Source organism: Copadichromis virginalis, linkage group LG17, assembly GCF_057382275.1.
Source record: "Copadichromis virginalis isolate Kocher_CV1m ecotype Utaka linkage group LG17, C_Virginalis_male_GT1.1, whole genome shotgun sequence".
In the NCBI taxonomy this organism is placed as follows: Eukaryota; Metazoa; Chordata; class Actinopteri; order Cichliformes; family Cichlidae; genus Copadichromis; species Copadichromis virginalis.
The window spans coordinates 4,214,295-4,227,322 of record NC_140634.1 but is presented as its reverse complement, the minus strand read 5'-3'; the positions used below and the strand labels follow the sequence as shown (position 1 = coordinate 4,227,322).

The 13,028-nt window shown below is 41.4% G+C and overlaps 1 protein-coding gene across 1 annotated transcript in view; it reads left to right on the top strand.

Moving 5' to 3' along the window:
- The window catches only part of cdk17 (cyclin dependent kinase 17), a 54,279-nt gene that overhangs the window by 17,295 nt on the left and 23,956 nt on the right, over window positions 1-13,028 (top strand). The window contains exons 2-3 of the mRNA XM_085436833.1: window positions 8,987-9,131; window positions 12,320-12,484. Coding sequence (XP_085292959.1) covers window positions 9,005-9,131; window positions 12,320-12,484 — 292 coding nt within the window. The 5' untranslated portion in view covers window positions 8,987-9,004. The remainder of the gene's footprint in view (window positions 1-8,986; window positions 9,132-12,319; window positions 12,485-13,028) is intronic.

Below are 13,028 nucleotides of genomic sequence, written 5' to 3'. Positions count from 1 at the left end.
ATGCTGAAGCTCCTTTTTTCAGTTTTTAGACAAACAAAACAAAGGGTCTTTCAGTGAAAAGCGCCCACTGCGCTGGGCAATAGCACTGATGCTCTCTCTGTGTGTGTGTGTGTGTGTGTGTGTGTGTGTGTGTGTGTGTGTGTGTGTGTGTGTGTGTGTGTGTGTGTGTGTGTGTGTCTTATAGGCTCACAAACACATACTTGTGACTGTACTCAGTAGGCTTTAGATAAAATGCGTGCTTGAAAGCTGATGACAGTGCTAATAGTTTTGCAGTGACACTATGCTTGCAGATCAGAATAATTTTTCTTTAATTAATTTTTGTTGGTGTTTAAAAGCCTCCAAAACAAAGATTGGCAGATTTCAAAGTGGTTTTAGTGAGATGTAGGGATTCATCCACCCTGTTGGCTTTAGGGAAGGGACATCCTTTCATCTGTTTGAAGTCTTTGTCCTCGTGCACATCGTGTAAGACAGATGGTGGTACTTTGATTGTAACGTATACCAGCAGTGTGAGGGGAAACTCCCTGGTGTCTGTGTGCGCCCTGCTGTGATCTGATGATATGAGTGGTGTAAGGAAGCCCGAGGCAGACATGCGCATCTTTTATCCTAAGTGGTAAATGAAGGAAAATGAAAAGTCAGCACCTGCGCGAGGTTGGATTTCGCCTTCGAGCTTTGTTTTGGGCGATTTGTATTTTGTTTTCCATATAAACTTGTCCGACTATGGCGCTTGTCACCATCTCATTCAAAGAGCTGTGACTTCCACCATCTGTAGGCAGCGAGCAGCCTGCAAATGTGGGAGAAATGGAGCAGAGAGCCAGATAGATGTCACTCGACAATTGAATTATTACACAATCTGCAAATAAAGGAAATGTTGTGAAACAGATGCGGTGTTAGATAATGTGAACGGTTTGGATGACGGCAACGTTAAGCTTACGTGTCACATCAAAGATTACAGGCCACTTTGATCAACGCTATACATAAAAGGAGAAAAGCAAAGAGTGACTAAATGAGTAATACTTGGGCTTCTCCATGTTCCTAGCTTTAAAACCTAAGCTACAAGACACTTTTTTTTACATGTAGAAAACTAAAGAAATCTTCCAAAATTGATATGTACTGTATTTTCTATCAAATGTCATTCACTGTGAGCACAAAGCTTTGTGGTGCCTTGCCTGTGCCTGCTTTTGGCAACGACTCTAAGCCCGTTTTCTGTGGAAATGCAGGAAACTGGTTCTAATTTAGGCACCAGCATCGACACCACAGTAGTGGAGGTAAAAGAGGAGTATTTGTATTTGTTAGGGATCATTTTTAGTAAGTGCGTACGCCAAAAAATTCAGGCTACATATTTGACCTTCAAAAGCTCTTAAGTAGCTATAATTATTATTGTAGTTCATATAAAGCTAAATTAAACAGAAACATGTATAATTATCCAGCCAGCCAAATTTTAGTGGTTAACATAATCCCAAATTTTTACAGATATTTAAAAATAAACATCCCGTCCTCTAAAATGTCCCAAATAGATGGCATCATCTGGACAATGGATTAAATATGAATGGTTTGCTTACTGACTGCTTCGTCTGGTTCTGTCTAGCAAGTGTAGGAATGTTTAATCATTTAGTTTATTCACCATATGCATTTCTAATTTTGAACACAAGCATTTTTGGGATTTTAAAAAACAGAAATAAAAGGTAAAATCTGAACGTTTTGGTTTTGTATCGGGAGATTTTGCTGTTTTAGACCATTTACATCAGTACCAAGTTATTACTGTGTCCCATTGAGACTTTCTGTTTTGTAAGAATGGCCTAGTCAAAAGGCAGTTCATCACACAAACCCAAAAGCTCACACAATGACTCGATAATCCTTGAGGGATGAACCACAAATAAAACTTAATCATTAATAAGCAGATCAGTGTGGCATGTGACATCACTTTCCCGTTTGGGTCCCGTTCAGTCCTGGCTCCTTTATGTCCGCTCTCCAAAAAGAAACTGATGATTTTATCTATTTTAAAAGCAGTTGTGATTCTCATATGAGAGGCTCTATTTTGAGAAACTGCTTTAACAATATTAGCTGTTGTTTTTCCCTTTGAGAAGAAGCGGTGCTGGTGACTATTTAACCTTCTGTTCAACTCTCCCTCTGTTCATTGTTCCTGCTCCGATTCTGTCACGTCTGTAAACATTTATAGAACGGAGAGGAGTATTAAAGGACAGCTCGTTTTTGACATAAGCTGATAAAAATAGCATCTGATGGTGTTTGTACAACAGCTTAGGCTCTGAAGCGTATGCACAGACTTCAAAAAATTGACATAAGTATAGTTAATGTTTTTAGTAGGATCAGAATTCACTTTGACAGTAAATGATAAGCTGAAACTAAATAATTCCTCTTAAATAATGGCCTTGAGAACAGGGCTTCAGTTTGGGGAAATGCAGTCAGTGACTGCGTGAATTAGGGAACAAACAATATTAATAACAGGAACGGCAATGTCACTGAATAAATCCTGTTTAAATCCTCCATTTAGTTGTGCTGTAAATATTCTGCACACCAGCTGTTAGTCTGTTGTGCTTGATGTGTTATCTGCCCCGAGTGGTTGATCCACACATTACCAAGTGGGACTGGAAGCAAATGGACTGAGTGAACTTGAAAATGTATGTGTCTGATTTAGAGCAGATAGCAAGAAAACAGTGGTCCATTCTAGGGTACTGAGGGAGGATTCACACAGATGGCTTTCAGCTTTCAATGCTCTCGCTTCTCATTCACTTTGAATGGAGTGACATCATGTGTTGCCAAACTGAGTGTTGGATCCCATGCTTTGTTTTGCTCCCTCTGATTGAAATTCAACATAAACAAATGCTCCAGCATGGCAAGTAGCCAGTAAGATCACATCATACAGACATCATTTTTTTCTGCTGTTAATTGCATTAGAAAGTTTAATTGCTGGATAGCGCTACACGGTGACCTTTTCTTGATGTGTTGAGCTTATATGCAGACATGCAGGAAATGTCTTCTGTATTAGTTAGCCGAATTTTATTTTAAAAAACTAATTTTCAAGGGTTTTTTTTATACTTATAGAGAGAGCTGCAAAATTATCACATAATTAAACTGGAGGGGCGGCAAGATGCATACGATTTTAAGTATAATAGTTGGGATTGTGCTGCAGTTGCCTGTTATTGGACTTGGAGCAAAAGGGAAATGGACTGATTCTTATATAGTGCTTTTCTCCTCTCCCAGAGGACTCAAAGCGCTCTATACAACATGCCACATTCACCTATTCACACGTGGACTGTTTCGAGTGCTTTCTAACTACCATTAACACTCCGATGGAGAGATGCATTGGAGAGCAACTTTTATATCCTTGGGTTTAATATCTTTCCCAAGGATATTTGGCATGCAGAGAGCCATGGATTGAACCACCGACCTTCCGATCAGTAGATGACCTGTTCTACCTTCTGAGCTACAGACACCTCAGTTATACTTTTCCTTATTTCCTTATTGTGAAACACATGTAGAATTACTCAGCGGGTTAAAAGTAGCTTATATTAAACATGGCCAGAGTTTTAAATACTCAGGTGACCACATGTAGAAGGAATTCCCTGTGCAGCAAAAACTGAAGGCTCAGCTTCAGAAAGTATTTTCCACTCTTACTGTGATGTCAGTCAGAGTGGATATTCCTAATATGGTCATTGCAGGTTGTACCCACCGACTGTTAAAACCTTTTATTTGCGAGTGGCAGTCAATCAGAAGGAAGGTGGAGCTAAAACAGCTTGAAGGCCCTTGATAGGATTGTTTTATACTTTGAACCATGCAACAGTGTTGTAATAGAATTAACAATAAACATATAGGCTATGTAAAATCCCCCCTTTAGTATTGCAGGACACCCTAGTATGCCATAAAAACACAGTTAAAAGGAAAAACATACACTCATCATGTAAGCTTAACTGGGTAGGCTCTAAAGAGCACTTGTTTTTAGTGAATAAATATTGTGTAATTACAATGAGAACATGGACTAGCAGGATTTGGGAATCACACTTCAGTGGTCACCGGGAGTGCTAGCAGTTTCAATTCCCAAGCCTGTGATATGCTAAATTGTAGCTACTGAAACCAAACCTAATTTCAGGCTGGACACCCCCACCCCGACCAGCGAATCTTTCTTGACAGTACTGTACACGCTTGCAGTCACTTGGGTGATTTCATGGCTCTTAACCAAACACAAAGGCTCCATTATGGCTCCGCTCACTGAAATAAACTCACTTTCTCTCCCCTATTCCTTCTCGCCCATTTTGTCCTCTTCCATCTCCTCCCACTCTTCCGCCTCCTCTTTAAATTCACACTTTCACCCACTTCTCTCTGAAATCAAATCTAAAGCCATATTTTCCATTTTGTTACCTCATTCTCGTGTGGAAGTGGGGGAAGACGGAAAGAAGGGGAAATAAGGCAAGGAAGACGAGGAATCGAGGAGAATGCGAGTATAATAATTAGCCCAGTAATTAGGTCTCGTCCCTAGTTCCCCCTCCCACCTTCCTGTCCTTTGAAGTTCCCTCCTCCAGACTACCTTGGATGCACTTGGGAGGCATCCAAGAGGAATGGGGGATCACAGGTGTGTGTGTGTGTGTGTGTGTGTGTGTGTGTGTGTGTGTGTGCGTGTGTGTGTGTGTGTGAGAGAGAGAGAGAGAAAGAGTGGGGGGTTTTTTTTGCAATGCTGATGATGAAAAAGAGAGAAAGTTGTGGTGCACTCCCTCAGTGTCTTTCTGTCATTGGCAGATTGCTTGTTTTTTATGTTGAAACCCCCCACCCCCGTCTCTCACTCACACACACACACACACACACACACACACACACACACACACACACACACACACACACACATCACTCATATGTGCCAGATGCTGTATTTTCAACACACACAGATTCAGACACACACACACACACACACACACACACAGATTCAGACACACACACACGTCACATGAGGTTCTTTGTTTTGGTTTGCTGCAGAGATAAAACCCGGCTCTGTTACACTTCTCTGTAAGGGAGACAAAGAGCGCTTATCTCATAACACTGAATGTGTGTGTCTGAGGGAGAGAATGCGTTTGTGTGAGTGTTTTCCAATGCAGTCATTTTATTTATGCATTGAAAAAATATTTTTTTCTTTAACTAGCTGGATTTTCAGTGTACTTAAGTCTGTTTTTTTGTTTTGTTTTGTGGGGGGTTTTCCCTTGTGGATCTGTGTCTGTAGTCATGAGATCTACATGCTGATTTAGCCACCAGGGCTAGCATGACACACTTCCTCTTGAAAAGGAGGCTAATCACACGTTAAAAGATTTAAGTTTAAAGTTCAACACAAACCCACTATAGACGGATTGGATGGGAAATTATTCTAAAAAATGCTAAAGCAATAAATAAAAGAAGTTGCCAAAATAAAACTCTAATATCTCTGTGAGCAGTACCTTAGCATGTTTGCAATAGCTCAACTATTTTTTTTTAGTTCTAATACAGCCAGAGCTGGGTGGCAACAGTGGGGGTGGCAAAAACTGTCCAATAGTAGGAACAAATGCTAAAAAATAGAAAATATACTTTGGTGACTCACATGAGTAAAGTCTTTTTAAGAAACAACATCCATGCACGCACCAATCAGTCCATCCTTTTTATCTGTTTATCTGAGCCTGGGTCGCAGGGAGCAGCAGCCTAAGCAGAGAAGAGGGGACGTCCCTCTCCTCAGCCACCTTATCACCTCCAGCTTATCCAGGGGAATGCCGAGGCATCCCCAGTCCAGCCGAGAGATATAACCTCAACCTGCTCCTTTCTGTGTGGAGTAGTGGTTCTACTTTGAGGACCTCTCAATTAGAGCAGGGCAATATGACCAAAAATATTTATACTTTATTATATTATAATTTTATACATTTGAAAGTTTGCGATAACAATATAACTGACGATATAATTGACACTAGACAAAATACTTTACAACTCCACAACTTTATTAGTGCAAAAAACCCCAAAAAAACATCAATGTATTTTCACTGTTTTTATGTGCATTAAAGTTATGTGAAAATTTAACAGTGCAAATGCAAAATCCTTGCTGACAGTTTAACCAAAAGGCATTTCCAGTGGAAATTAGCCAACATATCCTCAGCATAACCATGTATAATATCTGCAAAACTTAAAAACAGGTTATACACACACAATACGGTAATATTATGATGAAGCACAGTACGTATCACTCCGCGAGGCTCCGCCTACGATAGCCGTAATGCTCAAACAATCCATCAAGCTGTGCAGGTTCGTAGCTTAGCAAAGTCGTACTAAAACATTTGACAGATTTTCGAGCGCCGTGTACGACATAAAATCATTTCAAGGTCAGTAAACACAACCAGAATTCATACATAAGGCGCACGGGATTATAAGGGACTCTGTCGATTTTCAGAAAAATCAAAGGATTGATTTTAAGTGTGCCGTATTTTCCAAAAAACACTGTAATAACGACGGCCTGCTAGCATGCTCTACCAAAAATAGTGCTTTGTTGTGTATCTGACAGACGAAAGCTAAACCAGTTCCACACCACTGAAGTTGCAGCATTTTTACAAACCAATTCTGGTTCATCCGTTTCATTCAACGATCCGCTTTCGTCCTTCTCATGCTCCGTCGCCACCATGCTTTTTTTTCTCGCCATGTGCGTATGAAACCAAAGGCACTGCGCATGCGCGTTTTACCCATATTCTATCGCGATATTTCATTTTCTTATTGTTGCCCAACATTATACCGGTATTACTGTGAACAGTATGATATGGCCCAGCCCTACTCTCAACTGCACTCTTTACTGTCTCTGAGTAAGAGGCCGGCCGCCTTTCAGATAAAGCTCATTTTCACTGTTTGTTTCTACAATCTTGTTCTTTTGGCGACTACCTAAAGCTTGCGACCATAGGTTACGGTTGTAGCTCGACTGGTAGATTGACGGCTTTGCTTTTGTACTCAGCTCTCTTTTCAACACGAGGGGGCGGCGGAGCGTCTTCATCACTGCAGCTGACGGCGCGGTTTCCTTGGATTGGGCCAACGCGTTGATGCAGTGCGGCCCCAAGCACGGGCGATCTGCAGTAACTCGCTAATGGAGATTTGTCGCGTTAATGCGGTTATGGCGGTAAATGGTAAATGGCCTGTATTTATATAGCGCTTTTTCTAGTCCCTAAGGACCCCAAAGCGCTTTACATATCCAGTCATCCACCCATTCACGCACACATTCACACACTGGTGATGGTAAGTTACATTGTAGCCACAGCCACCCTGGGGCGCACTGACAGAGGCGAGGCTGCCGGACACTGGCGCCACCAGGCCCTCTGACCACCACCAGTAGGCAACGGGTGAAGTGTCTTGCCCAAGGACACAACGACCGACACTGTCCAAGCTGGGGCTCGAACCGGCAACCTTCCGATTACAATGCGAACTCCCAACTCTTGAGCCACGCGGTAACGTCATTTTAACAAGATTAACGCTGACAGCACTAAAAATAACACATAACACAATTAATGAACAGAAGAAAAGTTATGCAAAATTTTGGCACTTATTTAGTTTCACTTCAGTGTTTTTTACTGACATTCATGGTCGTGATTGTTTCTGCTTCCTGCCTTTTCATTTTTAGTCTTTGCATCTTGTTAGCCAAACTGTATGGAGTAAACAAAAACATTGTTTTTTGTTGGAGGAAAGCATGTATTGTAACTGAGAACACTTGAGAGCTTGGTAGGTGTAACGTTTTTACCTGCTGCTTACCTGGTAGACCCACAGTGAACTAAGTGTTCCTAAAGTTATTTTGCATAAATTATTTTAAAAAATATTTTATTTTTGTATTATTTTGCATAATTATATTGTCAGTAATATTGTAATTTGACACAGACAGTGGTACTCCAGTCAGACCTTCAACAGCCTTTAACCTGCTCTGTTTTGTAGCAAAACGTCTGTGTGATGTTGATGTGCGAACGGCATCACTAAATGTTGGTTAGCATTTACTGATAGCAAAGGGGGCGAGATCAGTGTTATAGCCAAGATTAAATAGTTTTTAATCTTCAGCATTTATTGATCACACATCACTGCAGTCTGGGATGATGCTGCAATATATATTTTTCTCAGGCCTAGTTAACGCACAAAACAAACATTATGGTTTTGTGTTGGTGAGGTTACAGTCACATGTGCTGATATTGACTGAAGCCATTTTCGCTGTGCGGTGTCATGGATGATGTATTAGTGAAGGTGCGCGTGTGTGTGTGCGTGCGTGCGTGGACAGGCAGATGGGGTCTCCTGAGTATGAAGGGAGCTAACGACCTTGAGAGAGAAATGAAAAGAGAGGCATGGTGACGGCAGGGGTTAGCGTGTTTTGTGCCGAGGGTCAGGCAGCATGGGCAGGGCATTTCTGCTGCCGCTGCTTCCTCACTGCATTTCCTCCACTCAGCCTGCCTCATAAGTGCACGCACACATACTCACACTCATGCACACGCACATATTGACGAGGCGATACCGCAGCGACACAATGAACACGGTCTGGCTTCAGGCAGATTGAGCAAGGTGTTTCCTGTGACCTGAACAACTGCTGCGTCAACAGAAATACATTCGTCTGGAACAACACTGGCAGGCGCTCGCAGCCGTGCACAGCGTGTACGTGTGTCTCGGCAAACTGATTTGACTCTGTCAATTAGCACTCATTAATTTCTCCTCGTTTGAATGCGTGAGCGTGTGTGTAAGTGAAAACAGCTGTGTTCAAGTGCATGATGGTCATCCTTTATTCATGCTTCGTTCATGGTTTATTCATGTACTGTTGAAGCATTTGCAAAGTGAATGAATATTGGATTAAAAGGAGCTTTGAGTTATTCATGAGCGGAGATATTTTGGACTGTACGGGTGCTCACAAAATCTTCAACATCGCACAAGAATGCACAAAATAACAGCACAGATGAAAGCAGTCTTCTAAATGTTGCATTCTTTTGTAGCTGACTCTGTGTTTTTGTGTGTCCTGCAGGCCGCACATTGCCCTGTTATGGAAAAGATGAAGAGGATTAAGAAGCGTCTGTCATTAACACTCCGCCCCAGTCAGACCATCGACGAGTCTCTGTCAGAACTGGCTGAGCAAATGACCATTGAAGATGGTGGCACCAAGGACAACGGTATTCACCTTTTATTTTTACAAATCCTTTTCTAAAAAAGATATGAACGTATAGAAATGTTGAAATACAAAAGAACAAAATGGTAAAAACATATTTTAGTTGCAGTGAATAAAATGAGGATGATTCATTTTAAAAGGGTTACAATTCCATTAAAAAAATCTCTGATTTGAGTCCCTGCCTGATCTGCACCAGCGTAGAAAATTCTACCAGTCTGATTTTTCTAAGTGTTTTCTTGTGCATGCCCTTCAGCTGATATGTAAAAGCTAGAAGGACACGGGGGTTTTGTATCTCGACATCTCTCAGGGACTTCTAAATTATAAATCTCTGAAGCTGATGAAGACAAAGTTCAGCATGTGTGTCAGTAACAGTTGTAAAGGCCTTCCTCCAAGTACCTCTCTACCGAGTTATGTAAGAGGAGTAAGAGCAGAGCACTTAAAGACACACACACACACACACACACACACACACACACACACACACACACACACACACACACACACACACACACACACACACTGAGAGCTTCTCAGACGATCAGAAAGTAGTCCATAGTGAATGATCATTCACAGACATCCAATCTTTTTCTGCTTTTCCCTCATATGTGCTACACCACGTCTCCAGTGAACCTTTGGGTTGATAGACACATGACCATAAGTGGCTGCTGCTTTTGATTGACAGCTGTCAGGATAAATGAACATTAATCACTTCATTAATGTGTACTTAGTTTGTAACTTTTTTTTGGTGTGACAGCATCATGATTGAAACGTTGGCAAAATCCATCCGCTCACAGTTGAAAATGGATGGAGGATGCACTAAAGGACTTTGGAACTTTCTGTTCCCATCAATCGAATCAAGTGCAGAATGAAACCGTGTCTGATGTTTTTGTATGTATGTTAAAGGTCCATATGGGAGAAAGTGTTTTGTAATGTTTTCTTAGAGGAAAGGGAACTTAATTGTTGTGAGAGAGCCCCACATTATGCTTTCAAATATTTGTATACTTGGCCATTTTTCCCTCAGTATTACAATCCTTTTTTTCCGGTTTGCTGTTGTTTCTTTTTTTTAAATTATGTCCACTTAGGTCTGTGAAGGTTCTCAGTCATCCAGGTCATTGTAGTTAAAGGAGCTTGCAAAGAAAAGCGTCTGGACTTCTTTAAGTTACTTGAAGACGTTTCACCTCTCATCCGAGAAGCTTCTTCAGTTCTAAGGGTCAAATGGTGGAGAAATTATGATGATCTCAGGAATGATAATCTCACACCAACTCTCCACCATTTGACCTTAGAACTGAAGAAGCTTCTCGGATGAGAGGTGAAACGTCTTCAAGTAACTTAAAGAAGTCCAGACGCTTTTCTTTGCAAGCTCCTTTGACTATGTCCACTTAGAAAATTATTTTAGATGCCTTTTTTTTTTTCTAATTTTGGGGTTAGAGAAAGTCTATTCTCGTGGTTGCAGAGGCATTCCCAGAGAGTAATTCCCAAAGGGAATAGTTGGACATTGAGCAGAAAACTTAAAAACAGAAACAAAACTGCTTTTACTTTGTTTGTATTTTGACTTCGCTGTTTTATTCTAATTGCTATTCAAGCAATGAAAGGTGAATCATTTCTCAGTACTGACATCTATCATTTAGGAGTAGACTGCAAACCTCCACAGACTTTTTTTTTTTTTAATCTTATTTTGAAAGCCTCTAGACCTTCCCTTCTCTTGTTTCCCCACTGGCTGACTCACCGGTCATGTTCTTATCATGGCGATTGTCGTTATCATTCAGTTGCTTTCCCAGAGGCAATCTAGACCCGTCCTGCAGTGGGGCATACTCTTGACTCCTCTATTTTTGACAGCAGCAGAAAGGGTACACTGCAAATACAGTTCACAGCCAAGCTTTCTTTGCATTAGCTGGCTTGACAAAGCCTAAAAACCCAGTAAAGCACAACAGTTTTGTAAATAAGACAAAAGATGAGTGCTGCACAAAACTGTTAATCTCACACAGAGCGCTAAAATAAATGTTTTAATTCCAGTTGAATTGCTACTGTTGAATTGTAAGGTGACAGCTGGACATTAGATTTCTAAAACTTTAAACTGGATTCATTTAGACATTATTACTGTCCCACAGCCTAATAAAGGCCATGTGGAAATCCCTTTATTATGTCAGCAGTTCAAGTTGAAATCAAACTCACTGATTGAACATCTATTCTTGTGTGTTTTTATCTGTTTTAGTTGCTACAATTCCAGCAATGTAAAAGAGACTTTTACAGCAGATTAGAGTTCAACAACATATAGATATTCCTGTGTCAATGTGGTGCTTCATTCAGGTTTCAGCAAGGAGCAGCTTGACATCTTGCACATATAAGACTTATTGGCCCAAAACATAATCTATATGGCACTTAGAACATGCTGTAAATTAAAGAACTTGAAAAGATGTGGCGCTTCCAGCTGAATTTAAACCACAAGAGCCACTTTCATGACACAGAAAACTCTGACTTTAAGCTCAACATAGCCCGCTAAGCCTTTAACTAGCTGTGTAGCACACCTCTCTGAACAAGAAGTACCCTCGCAACTGCAGTCTTAAGACCTAGTTGGATTAGAAGTAATAAGCAAGATAATTATGTCAGTTGATCACTTCATTTCTTAAGAAGGACCAAAATGCTCATAGAGCGTTCGCTCTCTAAATCAACCTTTGTAGTCAAGGTTTGCACAGTGTGTAGGACTTCTGTGAGCATGAGGGGATCATGTTAGGTATCCCTTTGACATCATACAGAACCAAGAGCACAAAAATCTGTATAAAACAACCTGAAGTCTCAGTCTTTGACTCACGGAGTATTTGTGTGTGTGTTTATTTGTGGTATTATTCTCCTCTTAGCATAGGTTTGTCACTCTGGGCATTACATAACTCTGGAGAATATTTGATGTCGTCTCATGTTTATTTCTACCCATCTCCCTGTAATTGAGGCTGAAGGTTGGTATTTTTTAACATTTCTGGATCTCAACTTAAATGTTAAATAAAATTCTGTTGGTTCAAACAAACCTCTGCTGCACAGTATGCATGTCACATAACCAACACATTTCAAAGGTTGAAGGAGATGGGACGTGATATTCTTTGGTGCTCCGTGCGTGCACCCGAGGATTTGTGATTCCACTGTGGAGCATCTGGGTGTCATGAAATCAGACATCCTGACACTAGCTTTGTTGTGTTTCAGAGCCCTTCATGAGGAATGGCCGCCCACCCACCTCCCACAGCATGCACTCCTTTCTGCACCAGTACACCGGTTCCTTCAAGAAGCCGCCCCTGCGCCGGCCACACAGCGTCATCGGGGGCACTCTGGGATCTTTCATGGTGATGCCGCGCCATGGCAGCCGCCTGGGTGAGAACACAACACACACACACACACGGATGGAAGTGAGCGATAGAAAAGCAGATGCCATCCAAGAGCAAACAGGAAACGTCTCACGATCCTGTGATTTCACATTTGCAGACAGATTCTGGGCATTAATCCCATGAACCCTTAGCAGGCTTGCTTTTTACCCAAGAGGCTGCTGGATGGGGGAACTCAGTCAAACGTTACGCAGTTTCCTGCGAGAACTGACTCATCACAGTCAAGCCTAGTGACGAGTCTCATCCTGACTGGTGGAAGTGAGATGATGTCCAGATGATTCAGAGCAGTAGCAGATTTCAAGGTTGGGGTTGAACAACCCACATGGTGGCAAAATGATTCACAGGATGTAGAAACATGGTCTGAGACGCTAATTCTAAATGTCGGTGAATACATCTTGATATTCAGTTCAAGTTCAAATAAAAGTGATGCTAAAATGTGGTATACATCATGGGACTTCCACACAGGACGTGCTGGGTTCAATGGGAGTTCAATTGAGCCACATTAACTGCGCGTTTGTCAAACTTTGTCCTCA